Source organism: Pongo abelii, chromosome 2 (genome assembly GCF_028885655.2).
Source record: "Pongo abelii isolate AG06213 chromosome 2, NHGRI_mPonAbe1-v2.0_pri, whole genome shotgun sequence".
NCBI lineage: Eukaryota > Metazoa > Chordata > Mammalia > Primates > Hominidae > Pongo > Pongo abelii.
In genome coordinates, this window is record NC_085928.1 from 122,367,506 (window position 1) to 122,392,028 (window position 24,523).

The 24,523-nt window shown below is 42.9% G+C and overlaps 1 protein-coding gene and 1 pseudogene across 2 annotated transcripts in view; both read right to left on the reverse strand.

Moving 5' to 3' along the window:
- The window catches only part of CMTM8 (CKLF like MARVEL transmembrane domain containing 8), a 131,380-nt gene extending 107,145 nt beyond the window's left edge, over positions 1 to 24,235 (reverse strand). For both annotated transcript variants that reach the window (XM_024245130.3, XM_003776293.3), the window contains exon 1: positions 23,796 to 24,235. In XM_024245130.3, coding sequence (XP_024100898.1) covers positions 23,796 to 23,942 — 147 coding nt within the window. In that variant the 5' untranslated portion in view covers positions 23,943 to 24,235. The remainder of the gene's footprint in view (positions 1 to 23,795) is intronic.
- LOC112132730 (keratin, type I cytoskeletal 18-like) lies at positions 2,573 to 4,290 on the reverse strand (annotated as a pseudogene).
- Positions 24,236 to 24,523: the final 288 nt, after the last annotated feature.

The following is a 24,523-nucleotide window of genomic DNA, read 5'->3' on the forward strand; positions in this document are numbered from 1 at the left end:
TGATATGACCACTCATTCCAAATACAGCCCAGTCCAGGCGGAATTAATCTACAATATCTAGACCAGCTGATTAAAAAAGGGAAGAAATAAGCCTACAGTAACCCAAGAAATAAGCTAACATTTACCTCTGAGACAGAGCTTCGGTGTATTTTTGCTCACTTTATCTTCTACTAACATGTGACATCGTCATTATCTTTCTCATTATTACAGACGGAAGTTCAGGAAGTATCAGGTCAGTTGTAAAGGTTACATAGCTAGAAATCAAATGTGTGTCTTAACTGAAATAGGGCAAGTCCTTAGAATGTTTTAGAAGCACCACAAATCACAGGTGGCCTTCCACCTCCAACACAGTGACCTAGGTAGAATCCAATGAAGTGGATGTAGTAAATACTCCATGTGGATCCACTCACCTCTGCCACATTCCCCTTGCAGAGTGCCTTACTGCTCACTAGAGGCTGGAAAGCTGGACCACAGCTCAGGTTCCACACAATGATGTAGCTTCAGCAGACACACCCATCCTAGACTTAAAAAGAAAAAGACAATGCCATGGTCCAAAGGACATGCTTTGGATGCCTCTTTGTTCCTGCTGGCAGACATAGCCAAGGAGGTACTTGTTTTTCTGTGGCAGTCCACAGAAAACTGAAATCCCAGCATCCCATTCCTTGCTTCGTGGTGTTGAGAAGCAAGTCAGGGGGCAGCCATGTGATATCATGACTCGCAATGGGGACAATGGACATCCAGGACCCAGCGGACATGAGAGTAGATCCTGCTTCCTCGCCTTCCTTCTGATGCCAGGCCAGTTCCATGGTATGATTCCAGTAGGTGCTCCTGGAAGCTCAGCCTAGAGCCTGCTCCTCCAACCCTACCAAAAATTTTGGAAGCCAACTAATGATGCATAATAAATCCCTTGTGGCTTCAACCAGCTACAGTAGATTGTCATCTTCAGTTGAACTCTAAGACAATGAATATTCTACTTTCCCATGAAAGGGACATATTACTAGGCTGGCACCATGAATCTCATGGGTGTGTACAGAGGATGGACAAGCAATCAGATGGCATTTGTCTCACGCTGAACTCCACAAGGGTGTGGTTGACTCATTCATGTGTTATTTAAGAACTGTTTCCTCAAATCATGGGCTCAACTAGAAATGGAAATGAAAGAAAGGAGGGATTCCCCACAACCTGGGACTGGTTTATTATCAAGTGAGATAATGAACGTGAAAACCCTTTAAATGGTAGAGTGCTCATCTAAGGAAAAGTACGGGCACCTTCCTAGAAAAGTGCTACTCATAAATCTTAGCAAAAACAAACAAACAAATGGTATTTTCCTGTCAAATTTTAGATTTAACTCTCTCTATGGGGTGAATAAAGGACCAAATGCCTACAAGGAATAAATGCCTCTTGAATTTCACCTCAAATTTGAAAACTTGAGTTTTTCCTACTATAATTTAATATCTTTTAAAGTATATTTTTCTTTACATGTCTTAATTCCTATAATTGATCATCTGTTTAAATAAACATAGAAAGGTGCTATTTACCACTATATTCTAAGGGCTAGACACAGATCTGGCACACAGTAAATATTTAACACATTTTTATGACAATAAACAAGATACGTATTATTAACTTGCCTGTAAAACTCATAGCATTTTGTTTTCTTAGTTTTTATTCTTTTTTTTTTTTTTTTGAGATGGACACAGTCTCACTCTGTTGCCCAGGCAATCCTCCTGCCTCAGCCTCCCAAGTGTCTGGGACTACAGCCATGCACCACCACATCTGGCTCATTTTAAAATTTTTTGTAGAGACATGGTCTCGCTATGTTGCTCAGTGTGGTCTCAAACTCCTGGCCTCAAGCAATCCTCCAGCTTTGGCCTCCCAAAGTGCTGGGGTTACAGGCATGAGCCACTATATCCGACGTTCATAGCATTTTAGACTGGGAAAGACCTTGAGGAGCTTAAGAATCAATACTAAGACATAACCTGAGACAAAGAAATAGCTGAAAAGTTTCCCTCTTAGGAACTAGAGTAGTATAAAATGATTTTCCCAAAATTAATCTATGTGTTATATAAAAATCCAATATAATCTAACAAAGGAAAGGAGGCACCAGCAGTGACTGTGAAAAAAATTATAAAGGTCAACTTGAAGAAGAAACGTATAAACATGTGAAAATAGGGGAAAAAAAGAACTTTAAAAAAATCACAGCTGGGATAGATTATCCTATCAGATGTTAACATGTAATCTAGAACTACAGGTATTAAAACATGGAAACAAAGAGTAGAACAGACTAGAAAGTATACAGTTGAACCCAAGCACGTACAAGTAGTAAATGAAAAACAGAAAGCAATCCAGGTAAGGGAATGTACAATGAATTTACCGATATGAAATGCTGGTACAACTGAGTAGACATTTGAAAACAAAATTAGAGCCCAACTTTATATTTCTGCTGAAATGCATTTCAACATTAAAGTTAAATATTTTAAAGCACAAGAAAAATATAGGTAAAATATTAACATATAGTTCATTATATTTAGCTTTGTTAGTGAGATAACACTTTTTTTTTCCAATGACCTCTGAACTTTTTATTGGCCTCCTGATCCCCAAAGGGTACCCTGCTTCTGCTGGCTTAATGTCTCAGAACTTTGGTGTCGTTGTTCTCAGACACCACTTTGCCATCCACTATCCGGCAGGTGGTGGTCTTTTGGATGGTTTGCATGGAGTTGCTGCTGTCCAGGGCATCACCAAGATTGAAGTCCTCGCCATCTTCCAACAGGCGATGGTAGGTGGCGATCTCAGCCTCCAGCTGATGTTCAGCAGGGCCTCGTACTCCTGGGCCTGGTGCTGTCCCTCTGCCTGGGTCAGTGCCAGCTCTGACTCCAGGTGCAGCAGGATCCCGTTGAGCTGCTCCATCTGCAGGGTGTAGTGGGCCTCCACCTCCCTCAGGCTGTTCTCCAGGCTGGCCTTCACATTTCTCATGGAGTCCAGGTCAGTCTCCAAGGTCTGGACTGTAGGTCTCGGCTCCGTGAGAGGCATCTCAGCAGCTCCAACCTCAGTGGACTGTGTGGTGACCACTGTGGTGCTCTCCTCAATCTGCTGAGACCAGTACTTGTCCAGCTCCTCTCAGTTCTTCCGAGCCAGCTCGTCATATTGGGCCCGGATGTCTGCCATGATCTTGGCGAGGTCCTGAGATTTGGGGGCATCTACCTCCACGGTCAACCCAGAGCTGGCAATCTGGGCTTGTAGGCCTTTTACTTTCTCTTCATGGTTCTTCTTCATGAAGAGCAGCTCCTCCTTGAGAGCCTCGATCTCTGTCTCCAGCTGCAGCCAAGTGACACTGGTGTCATCAATGACCTTGCAGAGCCCATGAATGTCATTCTCCACAGACTGGCACATGGCCAGTTCTGTCTCATACTTGACTCTAAAGTCATCAGCAGCAAGATGGGCATTGTCAATCTGCAGAACAATGTGGGCATTGTCCACAGTATTTGAGAAGATCTGAGCCCTCAGGTCTTTGATGGTCTTGAAGTAATAGCCCAGTCTCTGACCTGGGGTCCCTTCAGGGGATTTTGCTCTCCAGCCTCCGGTTCACGGTCTCCAGGCTCCTTACTCTGTCCAGGTAGGAGGCCAGGTAGTCGTTCAGGCTCTGCATGGTCTCCTTCCTGTTCTGGATGCCTCCCATTCCTGCCAGACCCCTGGCCGTCCCTGCGGCCAGGTCCCCGGACCCCATGCCACCCTGGAAGCTGGTGGAGCAGGACACGGCGATCCGGGAACCAGAGCCCCCCCGCCCTCCGGCGCCTGCATAGATGCTGGCTGCACTGCTGACTGGCTGGATGCCAGTAGCTGGGCCCCTGGACAGAGCCCAGGGACCCGTAGTTGGAGGAGAAGGTGGAGCGAGTGGTGAAGCTCACGCTGTCCACGGGTGGTGGGGTGGGGAAGCGAGGGGACAGAACTCAGGCTTTGCCGACATGTTAATGAGATAGTACTTTCTAAGGATGACACCCAATGTGGGGAAAACAGTAAGACTGAGAGATCTGAAGATAAACTTTAGATTTTGTAAATAAAGTCACTATGGCACTTTGGCAGGCCAAAGCAGGAGGATTGCTTGAGCCCAGGAGTTTGAGAACAGCCTGGGCAACAAACTGAGACCCCATCTCCACAAAAAATTTAAAAAATCAGCTAGGCATGGTGGCACGTGACTGTAGTCCCAGCTACTCAGGAGGCTAAAGTGAGAGGCTCACTTGAGCCTGGGAGGTCGAGGCTGCAGTGAGGTGTGATCATGCCACCACACTCCAGCCTGGGTGACGGAGCAAGACTATCGCAAAAAAAAAACAAAAAAAAAAAACCAAAAACCAAAAACAAACCACTGTAAATAAAACAAGGGATAAGCTAGAAAAAATATTCACAACACAGAAAGAGGGTCATTATTTCTTATATACATGTAAAATGTCTATAAGTGAATAACAAAACTACTGAACTTCTTTGTAGCTAGGACCTCTTTATCCTTCCCAAATTCCACTGAAACGTCTCCCACTCCCAAATTAAAAAAATACATAGTGCTGAAAAGCTAGAAAGTAGCAACAGCAGTCTGGAGCAGTGAGAACTTCCTGGAAGGCACTTGAGAACAAACTAATGATAAGCAAGGGAGTTTCTTGTCTGCAGCTCTGGAGCGGAAAATAGAGGACCTACTGAAAAAAGCAAGCCTCCAAACAGACCCCTAGATAAACCAAAGATTAGAAGCAATAACAAAAGTTGGAGAGGGAATGAGTTAAGGGTAATCTGCTAAGGAGTACATTTAAAGGCTAAGAAACTACCGAGTTAATTATCTTCCCCCTCCCTCCAGCAGCGACTTCTGGAAATAGCCCCTAGGATAAAGATTTGAGATTTCCAGATGCTTCAATAAGCTATTTGCACACATCTTAAGAAAGCCCATGCAGCCCCACTACCCCTAGTTTCCCCCTCCCAGCCCTGTCAATATTTCCCTTCCTCTGAAAAACCACCAGATGCAGATCACATGATGAAAACCTGTATTCACTGCCGAGGTACAGGGATTCTCACTTAAGCTGAGCAAACAGGCTCCAGTCATCTCATCTACTATTTACAAACATGGACAACCATTAATCACCAAATGACTGAAGAAAACAGTACAGGAGAAGCAACAGATTCAACAAGCAGAAGTGGTCTCTCAGTAAACAAAGAAAATACACTCAAGATCCTTAAAGTGATTCAATAAAAAAGAGATCAGACTAAAAGCAAACATTTTAGAATGACTAATTGTTGGGAATTAAAACTATCAAAGCCATAATAAAGCAATAGATGGGTTGAAAGGCAGGGCATATTTAACTGGAAATTTGAATTTGGGCTTAAAGTATAATTTTTCTAGAAAATTATACTCTTTGCAAAGTACAAAGAGAAATATGAAAGAAAAATTAGGAGATACTGAAGACAGTTTAATCTCTCCTGGAACTCCCGGATTGAATAAAGATTCCTTTAAAGGAGAAAACAAAGAACCAATGCAGAAAATAAGAGAAATCTCCCTAGGCCGAAGCTAGATTTTTATAGTACTTATAAAGAGCCCAAAAACTGGCAAGGAGGACAAATAAAGAATGCCTTTCCAGGCCAGGTGTGGTGGCTCACTCCTGTAACCCCAGCACTTTGGGAGGCTGAGGTGGGTGGATCACTTGAGGTCAGGAGTTTGAGACCAGCTGGGCCAACACGGCAAAAACCCATCTCTAATAACAATACACAAATTAGCCGGGCATAGTGGCCATGCCTGTAATCCCAGCTACTGGGACATAGAATTGCTTGAACCCAGGAAGCAGAGGTTGCAGTGATCCGAGATCATGCTTCTTCCAGACATATATAGTGGTATCTAGGGAGATATCGCCATAGATCCCTAAAGATACGGAAACAATTTCAAAAGCTTCTAGGGAGGGAAAAAGACCATTTAGTTACTTAAAAGGAAAAGAGAACCTGATTCCCACAGAGGAGTGGATTTGAAGCCCAGTGAAAGCTAGCCCTCTGACAAACATTATAGAAGTTACAGTTTACTGTAATAGATGCAAGGAATATATTCTCAGCAGGGAACACCAGGAAATATCAGGCTAGAGCTGTCCTGAGAGAAGCACCTTTGTCTCCCTAAGTCCTCCCAGATTAGAGTGAGGGCAGGGAGAGATCCCACCAGGACTTGGGAAACTCCAAAGAAGGCCTTAACAATCTTTTATTCCAAACCACATCAACCAGAAGAAACTTCCCTATAATTATCTTACATAGTTACAAAACTGCCTTTCATAAGCCATTTCTCCTGTATATAACACTCCCATTTCACCTACAATTTATTGCTACACCACCAGTGCTACATTTGCGTGGGTAGTAATGCAAGACATCATTCACGCAAGACTCTACTGCAACGAAGTCTGTGGAAATGCACATTCATGAATGGACAAGGTCTGGAAGGTACTGAGCCTAACAGGCCTGTTTAGATACTACCAGACCATCAAGTCTCTTATTAACAACACTGAATGCAGCCAGGTACAGTGACTCACACCTGTAATCCCAGCACTCTGGGAAGCCGAGGCAGAAGGCTTGCTTGAGCCCAGGAATTGGAGACCCACCTGGGCAACAAAGTGAGACTCCTATCTCTACAAAAAATAAAAAAAATTATCCAGGCATGGTGGTGCACACCCGTGGTCCCACCTACACAGGAGGCTGAGGCTGCAGTGAGCCATGTTTGAGTCATAGCATTCCAGCCTAGGTGACAGAGTGACACCCTAATAACAACAAAACAAACCAAAAAACAAAAAACATTGGGTGTTAGAAGACAATGGAACAATATCCTCAAAGAATTAATTTAAAAAAATTTTCTTGGCTGGGCATGGTGGCTCATACCTGTAATCCCAGCACTTTGGGAGGCCAACACAGGCGTATCGCTTGAGCCCAGGAGTTTGAGACCAGACTGGGCAATGTGGCGAAATCCTGTCTCTATAAAAAATACAAAAAGTTAGCTGGGCATGGTGGCAAGTGTCTGTAGTCCCAGCTACTCAGGAGGCTGAAGTGGGAGGATCACCTGAGCCTGGGGATGTTGAGGCTGCAGTGAGCCAAGATCATGTCACTGCATTCCATCCTGGGTGGCGGGGTGAGATTCTGTCCTCACCCCTCCAAAAAAATAACTGAGTAAAAATTAATGAAAAGAAATTTTGAGATCTATAGCTTTATACTAACCAAATTATTATTCAAGTATGAAAGTAAAAGAAAGATGTAATGGATGTGCAATGATTCAAAAAGTTTACCACTTTCAAACGCGTTCTAAAATAATTACTCAAAAAGGTACCTCCAGCAAAATGAAAAATCAAGAAAGTACGTGACACAAAAAATAACATGAAAAGTAATAGTGTGAACAAATTTAAATTTGTGGCTAAGTCTAAATAGTTGTTCAGTAGTATGGGTGGGAATCTTAAGATGACTGCCAAGCAATGATTCCTAAGAAATCATTTTTTAAAAAGTAATACAGGGATTGTAAAATGGCACACATACTTTGAAAAATAGTCTGGCAGTTCCTCAAAAACTTAAATGGAGAGTTACCATATGATGATAGCAATTCCACTCTTAACAGCATGAAATATATTCAAGAGAAATAAAAATATATATCCACATAAAACCTTCTACATAAATATTCTTAACAGCATTATTAATAACAGTTAAAAGGCAGAAACAAACAAATGTCCATGAACAGATGAATAAAATGTGGTATTTCTACACAATGGACTATTAGCTGGTTAAAAAAAAAGAAATGAAATACTGATACATGGCACAACATGGATAAATCTTGAAAATACTACGCTAAGTGAAAGAAGCCACAAAACTAAGTCAAAGAAGACCATATATTATAGGACTCCCTTTATAGGAAATGTCCAAAACAGGCAAATTTATAGAGACAGACAGTAGATTAGTACCTGACTAGGGCTGGTGGAGGGAGGATTTGGGAAGAAATGGAGAATATATGTTAGTGGGTATGAGTTTTCTTTTTAGGGTAATGAAAATGTTCTAAAAGTAGTTGTAGTGATGACTGTACAATGCTATGAATATTCTAAAAGCCACTTAGTTGTATACTTTGAATGGGTGAACTTTACAGTATGTAAACTATATCTCAATAAAGCTGTCATTTTTTTTTTTAATCCAGAGAAAGTTGGCTGACACAAAGTACATGGCCAGGAATAGGTAAGGAGGAAAGTATTGTCTTTTGAATGGAATCATATAATTACATATCTTGATTAATTATCTGGATATTTAGAAAAATATTAGCTTAAAATTTGGGGTAAAAATTTTAAAGTAACTCCAAACAAAATAGAATTTATAACTTTCAATCACTAGAAGAAAAAATAAGGAAAACTAAGAATTCTAAATAATCACAATAAATATAAATGTGTTAAATTCCCATATTGGAAGACAAGTTCTCAGACTGGGTATACAAATAAAATCTAACTATATGATACATATAGAAGATGTATTTATAACAAGATGACAAAGAAAGGTAAAAAATAAAAGGGGTGTCTCCTTTTGGAGAGCATGAAGTGTTTTGGAATTAGAAGTGGCAATTGCACACATTGTAAATGTAGTAAATGCCACTCAATTGTTCATTTTAAACTGGTTAATTTTATGTTATACAAATCCCACTCAATTGAAAAATAAAGGGACAAGGCCGGGTGCAGTGGCTCACGCCTGTAATTCCAGCATTTTGGGAGACTGAGGCGGGTGGATTACCTGAGGTCAGGAGTTTGAGACCAGCCTGGCCAACAGGGTAAAACACCGTTTCTACTAAAAATACAAAAATTAGCTGGGCATGATGGTGTGCGCCTGTGATCCCAGCTACTTGGGAGGCTGAGGCAGGAGAATCACTTGAACCCGGGAGGCAGAGGTTGCAGTGAGCTGAGATCGTGCCATTGCACTCCAGCCTGGGCAACAAGCATGAAACTCCAAACTCCCCCCTGAAAAAAAATAAAAACATAAAGGGACAAGCTGGGCACATTAGTGCTCACCTGCAGTCCCCGCTACTTGGGAGGCTGAGGTGGGAGGATTGTCTGAGGTCATTAGTTCAAAGCTGAAGTGTACTATGATCTCACCTGTGAACAGCCACTGCACTCCAGCTTGGGCACATAGCAAGACCTGGTCTCTTGAAAAAGAAATTGGAGAAATGCATGGTGAAAATAAATTACCACGATTAGTTTAAAAAGATGAAGAGGCCGGGCATGGTGGCTCACGCCTGTAATCCCAGCACTTTGGGAGGCTGAGGCAGGTGGATCACCTGAGGTCAGGAGTTTCACACCAGCCTGGCTAGCATGGTGAAACCCTGTCTCTACTAAAATAAAAATACAAAAATAATTAGCCGGGCGTGATGGCAGACGACTGTAATCCCAGCTACTAGGGAGGCTGAGGCAGGAGAATCACTTGAACCTCAGAGGCAAAGGTTGCAGTGGGCCAAGATCGCGCCAACTGCACTCCAGCCTGGGTGACAGAGTGAGACTTTGTCTCCAAAAAAAAAAAAAGATAAAGGGACAAGAAAATAAATAAATGCTACAAAAAAAGCTGGTCTGACAGGATTAGAATCAGACAAAATGGAATATAGCACAGGAAACTAAGGCTGATTTTACATATGCACATAGCCATGATATCCCTAGATGTGATATTAATAAATCAAATCCAAGAGTAAAAAACATTTAAATTCAATAGTTTATCAAAATAATACAACTAAGTAGAGGTTACCCCAAGAGTACAAGAATAATTCAACATTAGGTTTCCTAATACAATTCACTACATTAGCCAATTGCAGTAAACAAACCTCAAATGATCACCTCAATAAAAAGCACTTCCCCACCAAAACAATCCTATCTCCTAGGTCCATTCCCATTCATACTGCTCAAATCATTCCTAATTAAAAAGGGTACACAGTTAACTTCCCTTCCTTAACTCAATAAAAAATAACAGACCCTACAGTTAAAACTGTACTATCATAATACTGCAAATATCCAATTAAAGTTATGAGCAAGCCAAGGATATCTACATCATCCCAATTATTTGACATTATACTGGCTATCTTAGCCTATGCAATAATGGAAAAAAGTATAAAAAGAAAATGAAAACCACCCATATTCAAAAAGTATGAGAATAACTCAAGATAGCTACACACAAGACCAAAATTTAAAAATTAACAGCTTTCTTATAAATCACAAATAATCAGAAATGAGTGAAATCCAATTCATTTTTGACAAATCCCATTTATCAAAAATTGAAAATACTTAAAACTGAGTAAGAAATGCCTAAGATTCATCTGGAAAAAACTCAGCACTTTAAGAACATAAAATAACCTGAATAAATGAAGAGATACAACATTCCCAGACGGTAAGATTTGGCATCAGAAAGTCAACTCCTCAAATTAGTTTATAAATATAATGAAATCACAATCCAAGTTGAAATGGAATTTAAGAAACATTGATTCTAAAAATCACCTTGAATGTTAGTATAAGTATACAGCGATAGCAAAGAATTAGAAAATTGTGTATGGCTTACCCTATTGGAATATTAAAATACATGATAACACTATAATAACTAAAAGGGCCTGGGAATTCACACAGGAATAGAACAAAACAGGGTTAAGAAATAGTTCTGCATATAAGGAAATAAAATATGATTAATAGTGATGCAACTGGATATCCACTTGGGTAAAGAAGTAAAATTCTTACATTATACACACAAAAAGACTTCTTAAAATTTAAGACGGTAAATATTTTTTAATTTTTTCTGAGACAGGGTCTGGCTCTGTTGTCCAGGCTGGAGTGCAGTGGCAGCACGATCACGGCTTACTACAACCTCCACCTCCTGGGCTCAAGCCATCCTCCCACCTCAGCCTCCCAAGTAGCTGGGACTACAGGCACACGCCACCATGCCCAGCTAATTTTTGTGTTTTTTGTAGAGACGGGGTTTCATCATGTTGCCCAGACTAGTCTCGAACTCCTGAGCTCAAGCCATCCGCCTGCCTCAGCCTCCCAAAATGCTAGGATTACAGGTGTGAGCCACCACACCCAACCAAAAAAGTAAATATTAAAAAAAAAATTCCCCTATATTTTCTTCAAATATTTGTGTAAAGTTGGCGCTGGGGAAGCCCTGTTTAGCTAAGTAATGCCCAGAAGGCTAAAGGAAGATAACAGTTTAGATTTCATACAAATTAGAATTTCTGACAAAAAAAAGTGGCATGAATAATAATAAAAAGCAACAGATGTGGCTGGGCATGGTGGCTTAGGCATGTAACCCTAGCATTTTGGGAGGCTGAGGCAGGTGGACTGCTTGAGCCCAGGAGTTCAAGACCAATCTGGGCAACATGGCAAAACCCTGTCTCCACCAAAAATACAAAAAATTAGCGGGGTGTGGTGGCATGTACCTGTAGCCCCAGTTACCTGGGAGGCTGAGGTGGGAGGATCACCTGAGCCCAGGAGGTTGAGGTTGCAGTAAGCAATGATCACACCACTGCACTCCAGCCTAGGCAACAGAGTGAGACCCTGTCTCAAAAAAAATGAATTAATTAATTTAAAATAGATGTCTAATAAGCATATTTAAAATGTTCAACTTTAATGATCACAGAAATGCAAATAAAAACAATTTGCTCTTTTTCACATGTTCAGGCTCCCCTGAATATTATTTATAGCTGGTGTTCTCTCTGACTAGTTGGTGCCCATGCCAAATTGGTTTTGATTATTCCAAATATCTCCTACCCCAAACAAGCTGGCAAATATTAAAAGAAAATTTGAGTATTTGCAGAAACAAATCTTGTTATATGCTGAAACACCATTAGGATGCAAACCGGTATGAACTTTTTTGCATAACTTTGGCAGCAACACCAAAAGCCTTAAAAACATATGTCGAACCACAAAATAATTATTAGAACTAGTAAATTAGGTCAACAAAGTTATAGAATACAAGAGAAAGGATATAGAACTCATCTGGAGGCTGGGCATGGTGGCTGACGGCTGTAATCCCAGCAATTTGGGAGGCCAAGACAGGTGGATCATTTGAGCTCAGGGGTTCGAGACCAGCCTGGGCAACATGGTGAAACCCTATAATTTTTTTTGTATAAATTTTTTATATAAAATAAAAGAAAGAAATAAAAAAGAACTCAATTGGAGTTCTATAATCTGGCACTGAACAATCCAAACATGAACTTAAGAAAATACTGCCAATTGTAATAGCATCAAAAAGAATAAAATACTTAGAAATAAACTTAACAAAAGAAGGCAAGACATGTATACTGAAAACACAAAACATTGTTGAAAGAAATTAGAGAAGACCTAAATAGATATAAAGACATCCCATGTTCATAAATCATAAGACTGGATTTTGTTATGATGGCAGTACTCACCAAATTGATCTATAGATTCAACAGAATCCAGACTGAAATCCCAGCTGCCAGGTTTTTGGTAGTTTGTTTTGGTACTATATGACAAGCTGATCCTAAAATTTGGAAATGCAAATTTTGACAAGCTGATCCTAAAATGACAAGCTGATCCTAAAATTTGGAAATGCCCTTGCATTTGGAAATGCAAGGGGCCCAGAATAGCCAAAACAACTTTGAAAAAGAACCAAGTTGGAGGACTCGCATTTTTAATTTCAAAACTTACTACAAAGTTACAGTAATCAATACAGCATGGTACTGGCATAAGAGTAGAGATGTGCATCAATCAAATATAACTGAGAATCCAGAAATAAACCATTATATTTACGATCATTTGATTTTCAACAAGAGTGCCAAGATAATTCAATGGGAGAAAAACAGTCTTTTAATAAATGGTGCTGGGACAATTGATATCCATACGCGAAAGATTGAGGTTAAACCCTTCCCTCACATCATATACAAAAATGAACTCAAAATGAATCGTAGACCTAAATATAAGACCTACAACTTTTAGAAGAAAATAGAGAGTATATCTTTGTGACCTTGGATTAGTCAAAGCCTTCTCAGATATGACATCAAAAGCACAAATGACAAAAGAAAAACTATAAAAATTGGACTTTTTCAAAATTAAGAACCTTTGTACTTCTAAGGACATCGTCAAGAAAAGTGAAAAGATAACAGACAGAATGGGAGAAAAATACTTTCAAATCATATATCTGATAAGGGATTTATCCCAGAATGTATAAAGAACTTGTACAACTCAACAATAAAAGACAAATTAACCCATTTTTAAAATGGGCAAAGGATTTGAATAGTCAGCTCTCTGAAGAAAATGTACAAATGACCATTAAGCACATGAAGATTACTCAATATCATTAGTCATGATGAAAATGCAAACCAAAACCACAATGAGATACGATCTCACATTCACTAGGATGGCCAGAATCAAAGAAAATAAGTCTTGATGAGGATGTGAAGAATTAGAACTCTCATGTTGCAGCAGGGATTGTAAAGCAGTACAGTCCCTTTGGAAACAGTCTAGCAGTGCTTCAGTTTTTTTTTTTTTCGTTTTTTGAGGTAAGAACTTACTCTGTCACCCAGGCTGGAATGCAGTGGCACAATCTCAGCGCACTGCATCTTCAACTTCCCTGGCTCAAGTGATCCCCCCACTTCAGCCTCCCGAGTAGCTGGGACTATAGGCATACACCACTGTGCCCAGCTAATTTTTTCTAATTTTTGTAGAAATGGGGTTTCACCATGTTGCGTAGGCTGGTCTTGAACTCCTGGGCTCAAGCGATCTGCCTGCCTTGACTTCCCAAAGTGGTGGGATTACAGGCGTGAGCCACCACACTGAGCCACTTCAGTATTAAACATAAAGATTCCACATTACCTTTGGGAGGCCAGGCCTGCAGTGCAGCCTGGGCAAAAGGGTGAGACTCTGTCTCAAAAAAAAAAAGATTCCACATTACCCAGTAACTCCATTTCTTGCTAAATGCTCAAGAGGACTGAAAACACATGTACACATAAAAGCTCATACATGGGCTGGGCAGAGTGGGCCATGACTGTAATCCAGTACTGTGAGAGGCCAAGGTGGGAGGATCACTTTAGGCCAGGAGTCCAAGACCCTGTCTCTACAAAAAATTAAACAATTAGCCAGGCATAGTGGCCCACACCTGTAGTCCTAGCTACTTGGAGGCTGAGGGGGGAGAATTGCTCAAGCCCAGGAGTTTGTGGTTACAATGAGTTATGATGATGCCACTGCACTACAGGCTGGCAACAGAGTGAGATCATGTCTCTAAAAAAAAAACTTTTAATTAAAAAAAGAAACTTGGGCCAGGTGTGGTGGCTCATGCCTGTAATCCCAGCACTTTGGGAGGCCAAGGCAGGTGGATCACCTGAGGTCAGGAGTTCGAGACCAGCCAGGCCAACGTGGTGAAACCCAGTCTCTACTAAAAAAACACAAAAATTAGCCAGGTGCTGTGGCGGGCGCCTGTAATCCCAGCTACTCAGGAGGCTCAGGCAGGAGAATCGCTTAAACTGGGGAGGCGGAGGTTGCAGTGAGCCAAGATTGCGCTACTGCACCCCAGCCTGGGCAACAAAGTGAGACTGTGTGTCAAAAAAAAAAAAAAAAAAAAAAAGCTTGTACATGGAAGGTCACAGCAGCATTATTCGTAATAGGCAGTATGAACATCCCATGTTCATAGGTTATAAGACTTCATTTTGTTATGATGGCAGTACTCACCAAATTGATCTATAGATTCAACAGAATCCAGATTGAAATCCCAGCTGCCAGGTTTTTGTTTGTTTTAGCAGTATATGAATTTGGCATCCATTATAAGCTGCACCCTGATTCAGATATTAAAACATGAACACAAAGTACCTATTATAACTCCATCAACTGATGAGTAAAAAAAAAATGTATACATCAGTTAAATATTTGACAATTTAAAAATAATGAAGTACTGATACATACTACAACAAGGATGACCCTTAAAAACTTGATGCTAAGTGAATGAAGTCAGACCAAAAGGGCCACATAGGATTCCATTTATGTGAAATGTCCAGAATAGGCAAATTCATAAAGATAGAAAGTAACTTGGTTGTTACCAAAGGTTGAGGGAAGGGTGGAATGGGAAGTGACTGCTAATAGGGATGAGGTTGTTTTTGAGGGATGAAAACATTCTTTGAATAAGGATAGTGACAGTAGGAAGACATTTTTTAAAATTTTTAAAAGAGAAAATATTCAGCTGGGTCTGGTGGCTCATGCCTATAATCTCATCTCGGGGAGGCCTAGATGGGTGGATCACTTGAGGCCAGGAGTTCGAAACCAGCCTGGCCAACATGGTGAAACCTCATCTCTACTAAAAATACAAAAATTAGCTGGGCATGGTGGTGCACGCCTGTAATCTCAGCACTTTGGGAGGTTGAGGTGGGTGGATCACTTGAGGTCAGGAGTTTGAGACTAGCCTGGCCAACATAGTGAAACTCCATCTCTACTAAAAATTCAGAAAAAAAGAAAAAATTAGCCAGGTGTGGTGGTGCACACCTATAATCCCAGCTACTCAGGACACTGATGCAGGTGAACTGCTTGAACCTGGGAGGTGGAAGTTGCAGTGAGCTGAGATTGTGCCACCGCCCTCCAGCCTGGGCGAAAGAGTGAGACTCCATCTCAGGGGAAAAAAAATTCTAAAATAAGACAGTGGTGATAATTATACAACTCTGTGAATATCCTAAAAACCCCTGAGTTGTAGACTTTAAAAAGGTCAATTTTATATGTAATTATATCTCAATAAAGCTATTTTTCAAAAACACAAATGCCAAAACTCATAGAACTCTACACTAAACAATGTGGATTTACTGTATATCTTAATAAACTTATCTTTTTTTTATTTTTATTTTTTGGGACGTAGTCTCACTCTGTCACGCAGGCTGGAGTGCAGTGGTGCGATCTCGGCTCACTGCAACCTCTGCCTCCCAGGTTCAAGCAATTCTCCTGCCTCAGTCTCCAGAGTAGCTGGGATTACAGGTGCCTGCCACTACGCCCGGCTGATTTTTGTATTTTTAGTAGAGATAAGGTTTCTCTATGTTGGCCAGGCTGGTCTTGAACTCCTGACCTCAGGTGATCTTCCCGCCTCAGCCTCCCAAAGTGCTGGGATTACAGGCATGAGCCACCATGCCCGGCCAATAAACTTATCTTTAAAGAAGATTCATATACCCTCTTACCAATTCTAAGTAATCATCCTCAGAAAACACTAAAGAACATCCAGAAAGATTTAGCTTAAAAGATGTTATGGAACCGGTAAAAGGAGGAAATAAACATACATTGAACAGTAGGAGCCTGGATATTTATGGAATACTATGTGGCCATTATGAATGCCATGAGAAATTAATCATTGATGAAAACAGGTAATATATCAGGTCTCAGCAGGAAAGCAGGCACATTCAGATTGGGTAATCTGAGTAGGGTTTAATAAGGGTGTTGTTTATACAGCAGGGTACAGGAAAACCAGTAGCTATAGGGCAGTACTTGGCAATCAGAAGCAGGGGTGAGCGAATAGTTATCAAAGTCAGGGAAAAGAGCAGTGTGCTGAGAGCTGCTAGGTAGCTTGTCTTCTGTGAAGGGATGCAGACAACCAGCAGAGACCCAGCAGGGAGGAACCCTGGGGAATGAATGTCCAGACCTGCTCTCCTCTCACCCGACAGCCTCATGCTGATGACACCAGTAGATGCGGCCAGTGGGACATCAGAGGGCAGAGGGGCCCTTAATAAGTCCAGCAGGAGCAGGGTGGAGAGGGAATGTGAAGGACAAATGGAAGGTATCCAGCACAGATGGTCACAGCAGGAAACAAAAAGAGTAGTTTACAAGAGACTATGCTTTAAAAAACAATTACAGATAATATATAACTTAAATTCTGGAACAACTGTGAGGCCAAGATGGGTGGATCATTTGAGGCCAGGAGTTCGAGGCCAGCCTAGCTAACTTGGTGAAACCCTGTCTCTACTAAAAATACAAAAATTGGCCGGGCATGGTGGCGTGCATACCTGTAAACCCAGTTACACAGGAGGCTGAGGCATGAGCATCGCTTGAACCTGAGAGTCAGAGGTTGCAGTGAGCTAAGGTTGCAGTGAGCTAAGATCACACCACTGCACTCCAGCCTGGGGGACAGAACAAGACTCTATCTCAAAATAATAATAATAATAAATGCTTTTTCTACAAATGTCGGGTATTGCTTTTATGAAATGGAAACTATGTTCACTATTTTTTGAAGGAACTCAACAGGGCAATACAATAATTAAAATTCCAACTCTCAGTAAACCCTATTTATCCTTCCCCAACTAAGTTTGCTCAAGACAGTAAATAAATAAAAGGTGATCTAACATTATTACATGGATACTATAATTCATTTTGAAGTCATCAATAACAGGAAGGGCACAATTTACTCAGATTCTTACAAATCACTTTCATTCTTCAAGTACTTGTAATAGTTATGAGATCACAGCATCCTACAATTCACAGGTCAAGTACTGGATTGCTTCTAGCTTGTTATAAAACTTTAAAAAGAAGGAAACTACCATGATTTGGTTTCCACATGATGTTACATTGGCACAGCCTTGAGTGTTTTAATAGGTACAGCTACTACCACTCACCCCCAAAGCCAGAGCAAGCGATTTTGACAAGTGATTTGAAAAAACACTGTTTTGTTCTCTGCATAATTTCATTTCCCCAGGTTCAGGCAGGAAGTCAGGTTCTTAGTAATCCTTTGTCTCAGTATTTTGTTTTCACAAGGCAGAAAGTAGCATTTTTCTGGGGGTAGGTATATCTTAGTCTCAGGAATGGGACTGCAAAGGTTTGAAACAGACACACTCCTGTATCCCCAGATAAAGAATCAATGGGTCCATATTTCATGACATCCAAGAAACCATCAATTATAAGCAGTGTCCTGATTCAGATATTAAAACATGAATAAAAAGTACCCATTATAATCAATAAAACACAGTACGTTATTTAAGGTGATCCTTAACATTTGGAATTTTTTAAAAGTATTTTTAGTTTAAAAGGCTCATACTACTGATGACAGTTTCAACCAGTAGAACTTTGGGGAAGGTAACTTCAGACTATGTCACAAAACCCTTAGATTTATATACCCTTTAGCCCAACAATTCTACCTCAAGGAACTTTTCCTCAAGAAAAGCACTGGACAAATGTGGAAAGACAGACAAAGAAAAAAGATTGCTACAGCACTGGTTATGCTAGTAAACCCTAGAAACACATTAGTTTTAAAATAGAAAACTGGGGAAACCAGGTATGGTACTTCTTTAAGACAGAAAACGGTAATAATTCAAAAGATCCAAGACCTTGAAAAATGTTCACGGCATAGTAAAAGCAAACAGCAGATCACAGATCAGTTAGAAAAAAATCATGAGAAAATATATGCAAAGAAAAAAGTATAAAAGAAGTTTTAGAAAGAACTGAGAAAATGAAAAGAGAAAATTCAAATTAAACAAAAATCTTCTGGCCGCAACGGCTCATGCCTGCAATCCCAGTGTTTTTGGAGGCCTAAGAAGGAGAACTGCTTGAGGCCAGGAGTTCGAGGCTAGCCTAGGCAACATAGTGAAACCCCCGTCTCTAAAAAAAAAATTAGCTGGGAATTGGCGGTGCATGTCTGTAGTCCCAGTTCCTCAGGAGACTGTGGTGGGAGGATTGTTTGAGCCCAGGAGTTCCAGGTTGCAGTGAGTTATGATTGTGCCACTGCACTCTCCAGCCTGGGTGACACAGTGAGACTCTGTCTCAAAAAAACTCCTTAGGTAAGGTCTTGGTTTGTGTGCAGGGCAAGTGCAGGTGGTTCTGCAGCCAGAAACTATCAAACCTTCTAGCTCCCTGGACCTGACCTTCCACAGCTCCCTCTCTTCACATACTTGTCTGGGGCGGGGCAGGGGGCAGCTATGTTGATCAGGAGTGAATTCAAAGTTGGTCTACCATGAAATGGAAGAAGCTTGAATACTCATCCCTGCTGCTATAATATCTTGGCAGAGAAACCATTAATTCTCTGTCTGGCATTTGCTGGAGTTAAAATATACCAAAGGAAAAGGCTGGAAGCAAAACAGCAAAACTGGAAGCTGAAGAGAGGCATCAATGAGAGAAGGAGATAACTGAAGAGTAATCCAGGGTATTTTGCTAAGCATTTCATGCACAGCTGTGTTGTTTGGGTCCTGACAACTCTATGAGATACTTTCAAATTGAAAGAATGGCTCACACTGTACATGGTGAAGAGCAGAACCAGAAACTGAACACAGGTCAAATGCATTCAACCACAGTGAGCTGTACTGCCTTCCTGAATTCGCAATGTAAAAGTCAGTCTGAGTGGACTGCAGCTGAGAAGAGAAGACAATTATCCAAAAATGTGTCCAAGGATACACTCCCAACCTATACTTTTAAAAGAATGTGATTTTTTTTTTTTTTTTTTTTTTTTGAGACAGGGTCTCACAATGTTACCCAGGTTGGAATGCAGTGGCGCAATCCCAGCTCACTGCAACCTCGACTTCCTGGGCTCAAGTGATCCTTCCGCCTCAGCCTCCCGAGTAGCTCAGACTACAGATGCCCACCCCCATGCTGGGCTAATTTTTGTATTTTCAGTAGAGATGGGGTTTCGCCATGTTGGCTGGGCTGGTCTCAACCTCCTGGGCTCAGGCAATCTGCCGGCCTCAGCCTCCCAAAAGTGCTGGGACTGCAGGTGTGAACCACCATGCCTGACCAACAATGTATAAATGTTTATTTTTATAAACTTTTAAAACAGCTATCATTTTATTTTGGTTAGGTGAGGTGGCTCACACCTGTAATCCCAGCACTTTGGGAGGCTGAGGCAGGTGGATCACTTGAGGTCAGGAATTCGAGAACAGCCCAGCCAACATGGCGAAACCTTGTCTCTATGAAAAATACAAAAATTAGGTAGGCGTGATGGTGCACGCCTATAATCCCAGCTACTTGGGAGGCTGAGGCACCAGAATTGCTTGAACCCAGGAGGCAGAGGTTGCAGTGAGCTGGGATTGCACTACTGCAATTCCAGCCTGAGTGACATTATGAGACCCACTGCACTCCAGCCTGGGCAACTGAAGCAGACTCTGTCTCAAAAAAAAAAAAAATCGTATTTTGATTAATAAAATACCTTTGTAAAAATGGGGAGGAGTCTCCTGAAACTTACGTGAATTTTCCTTATTTGAGAGAACACACCAGGTGCCCAGTACACTGGGAGAAAACACACTCATATGAAGGCACATCATTGTGATATTTTAGATCTCTGGGAAAAAGAAGGTTCAACACATTTCCAGAAGTCGGGGGGTAGAGGGAGATAAATAATTGAAATAAAAATTTTTACAGCCGGGTGCAGTGGCCCACGCCTATAATCCCAGCACTTTGGGAGGCCGAGGTGGGCAGATCACTTGAGTTCAGGAGTTTGAGACCAGCCTGAGCAACATGGCGAAACCCTGTCTCTATAAAAAATACAAAAAAATCATCCACCAGGCATGGTGGCCCATGCCTGTGGTCACAGCTGCTTGGGAGGCTGAGGTGGGAGGATCACTTGAGCCCAGGAAGGGTAGGTTGCAGTGAGCTGTGATCATAAGACACCGTCTCAAACAAAACAAAACAAAACAAAATTAAATCAGAATAGCTAAAGGACAATAAAAGAATACATTTTAAATTCTGAAGAAAAACATTTTCAGTCTAACACTCTCTACCTAGTCGAACTAGGAATTGTGTACAGAATCAAGATACTCTGAAAGGTGCAAATTTCCATTTCCACATGCATGCTTTCTTAGAAAACTACAAGAGGCTGTGTGTCCCCCCAGTGGGAGCAAAGCAAGACAGAGGACACTGGACATGGGAAGCAGAGGATCCAACCTAGGAGAGAAAGGAAGAGAATCTTCAGAGTGACGGTGCAGGAGAGCCCAGTCGGCCAGCTATGTGCAGGCCACCAGGCCAGAGGCTCCCAGAGAGGGCAGTCATGAAGATGATTCTGACAGAATACCCGATGTCTCTCAGCTTCTTGATAGACTTAAACAACTAGGGTTAAATTAGTGACTAAATATCTGGAGAAATTATGAAACGAGAAAAGAGAATTACTAACACCAGGGCAAACAAGAAATTGGGCAGGAAAGGAAAAGCATTCATAGTCTACTCAGTGGTTCAGTTGTAAGTAGTATTTATGGTGTCATAGGTCAACACTGGCTGCTGATCTAACCCAAATCACCTGAAGATTATACAGATGCCCCTTGACTTAACAATGAGGTTACATCCTGATAAACCCATCCTAAGTGGAAAGTATCCAAAGTCAAAAATGCATTTAATACCCCTAGCCTACCAAACATCATAGCTGAGCCTAGCCTATCTTAAACGTGCTCAGAACACTTAGGTTAGCCTATAGCTGGCAGAATCACCCGGCAGCACAGCATGCTGGAGAGGATGGGTGGTTTGCGCTGGTGATGGCGTGGGTGGTTGAGAGCTGACCAGCATCATGAAAAAATATCTACCGAATATCACTAGCCCGGGAAAAGACCAAAATTCAAAATTCAAAGTATGATTTCTACTGAATGCATACTGCTTTTACAACATCTGTAAAGCTGAAAATTCCTAAGTTGAACCATCATAAGTGTTTGGACCTATATTGGGAGACAGGAAGAGGGTATGTATAATTGGAGGCAGGGAAGAGGGCATCCCTGCTAAAGCCTCATCTTTCAGAGTAGAAAGGCAATGGATAATGTCTATGACTGGGTGGGTGAGGGAACACCAAAAAACAGCATTATAAACACGTTGTTTAGAGCTCAAAGAGATGAAGACAGTGGGAGAAACTTATATTTCTGCCTGTAGGACCCAATCTTTAAAATATGTGCGTAAGGTAGGGCACAGTGGTTCATGCCTACAATCCCAGCACCTTAGGAGGCCAAGGCAGGAGGATTGCTTGAGCCTAGGAGTTTCAGACCAGCCTGGGCAACACAGAGAGATCCTGTCCCTAGAAAAAAATTAAAAATTATCCAAGTGTGGTGGTGCATGCCTGTGGTCTCAGCTACTTGGGAGGCTGAGATGGGAAGATCGCTTGAGCCCGAGAGGTCAACGCGGCAGTGAGCCATGATGGTGCCACTGCACCCCAGCCTGGGAGACAGAGCAAAACCCGTCTCAAAACAAAACAAAACAAACAAAAAAGGTGCATAATTAGCTCTGTCAAAAATAAAAACTATAGTAGTAATAAGGGTGATTTTGCTTACATGTTTTCCCATCTTTTTAAAAAAACTTAATGAAATCTAAAAGGATACATGCTAACATGTCAACAGTGATTATTTCTAGTAATGGGATTGTGGGCCATTTATATTTCTTTCACTTTTGTATTTCCTGAAAAAGTGCAGTACACAGAGCATATTGATCATAAATCAGAAAAAAAAAAACAAAAAACAAAGGCGTTATACTTCATGCCTGGCCCAAATCCACCCCAAGGTAGAAGGCCCGTCTCCGTCATTTTAGCTTTTCTTTGCGCTGCTGAAGCAGAGGAGCCTGCCAACTCCTTCATTTGCACAGCAAATATTTGTTGAACTCCTAAAAGCCAGGCCCTGCAAGTCGATTCCAATACCTCCGGCTTTTGAGTCTCCTGAAGTCCTCAATACCCGCTGAGGGAACCAGCTGGGAGAGGAGCTAAGTGTTGGCATACCTTATGTGTACTATGACCACCAGGGGCTTCGTAGAGCAGGTCCGGGTGGTATCTGAGACTGAGGGAGCAAGCAAGCTACTTGAGGTACACAAGATTTACTTCAGGTTTCTCAAAGGAACTGCCCAGGTCTTCAGTCACTTCTGCACCATGATGGCGTGCCCATTCTCTAACTCCCACATAGGCTCGATTTCAATTCCCAAATATTTAACAAAAGTCTGTGAGAGATGACAGAGGGGCACTGCTGGGGCAGCTGGAAGCTGTCTCAACTGCTTGCAGTTATGAGCAGGGCCCTGCAGAAAGGCAGGCCTGGGTTTGAATCCATGCTTCACCATCCACCGGTGTGATTTACGTCCCCTCTCTAGGCCTTCACAGGGGAGGGTGGTCGTGTGGATTACACGAGGGTATGAGGACATCTAAAGGGCTTGACAAGATCCTGGTACACGAAGAAGACTCAAACAGTGACCACCTCTAGCTGCTGACAGGACTCCAGTCCTTTCTCAGCCATTAAGGACTGGCTGGGACTCCTGGGGAGATCACGTGAGTTTTCAGCCTCTATGCCCTCCAATGAAGAGAAGAACGCCCATGCCCTGCCTCATTCCCAGGAATGTTCTGAGCCTAAACCAGGATGTGCACAGCACCATGCAAAAGACCTCTTTGGTCCTAAAATACGTTATGGCACTCAGATTTTATTCAGTAAATTTTCCTGACTCACCTCAATGTTACTACCAGGGAGATAATTAGGAAAAGAAAGAATCCGTTTCCTCTTCCCCTTATCTTAGGAAGCTTTATTTTCAGGGAGGAGGCCATCCACGTGGAGATCAGGTGAGAAACGCACCAGGTGTCCCTGACACTCAACACAAACTCAATAGCCACTAAGCCAAGCATCCTGCTCCCAGGATCTGCCGCTGCCACCGAGAGGACCCAACAAGCTGAATTTCTCCCACAACAAGACATCCTGAGGATCACAACCCTTTCTTCCCAGGACAGCCCGAGTTTCTTGAACCTTGTTTAGAGTCTTGCACTTTGGGAAGAAGGCGAGGCTGAGCAAAAACGGTTCCCTAAAGCCCGCGGGAAGATCTGAGGAGGCTCCATCCCGAGAAGCACGGCGGAAGCACGCGCCGGGGCCCAGCTGAGCCCCCCGCCACCCCCGGCCAGTCGGCACTCACGATCTCGGCCACGATGAGGAGGCCGGGCAGGGTGCGGAGGAACTCCCGGTCGTAGGCGAAGCTGCTGCTGCTGGTGGAGAAGTTCTCTGCGAAGGAGCTGGCGGTGGTGGTGACGGTGTGCGACCGGGCGCGCTGCGGCTCCTCCATCGTCGAGCCACTGCAGGGCTGGCGCGTCCCCAGGGACCCCTGGCGGGTCTGGGGCTGGACGCGCGGCCCTGCGCCCTGGGGACACAGGCGCGGGGGAGGGGAGCGCGGCCCGAGCGGGGCAGGGGGTGTGAGGGGGCGCCCGCCGGGGGCTGTCCAGGCGCGGCGCGTGTCCCTCGAGTGCGCGGCGCCCCTAGCGCCTCGGTGCGCCGGCTCCCGAGCTGCGCTGGGGCCCTAGAGGAAAAGGAGAGCGAGCGCTGGGAGGCTGCGGGGCAGCCGGGGAAGGCGGTGGAGGCCCGGAGGAGGGGAGGGGGCGTGGAGAGGGGCGGGCGGGAGGCGGGCAGGAGAGGGACCGCCCCGCGGAGGCGCCGCGGACGCCCGCCCTCTTCACCTGTTGCCCGACTCCCAGCGGCGGAGAAGGCGCCGCGTCGCACCCAGGGTGGCTGGGTTGGCAGCCTGGCTTGCGGCGCGGAGGAGAGGGCGCAGGGGTCCTCCTGGCCGTCTTCCGCTCCCCCTCCCGGCCTTTGCCTCTGTCAGGCCCCGCCTGGCCCAGGCCCGCAGCCTGTTTCTTTCCACCTGGGCGG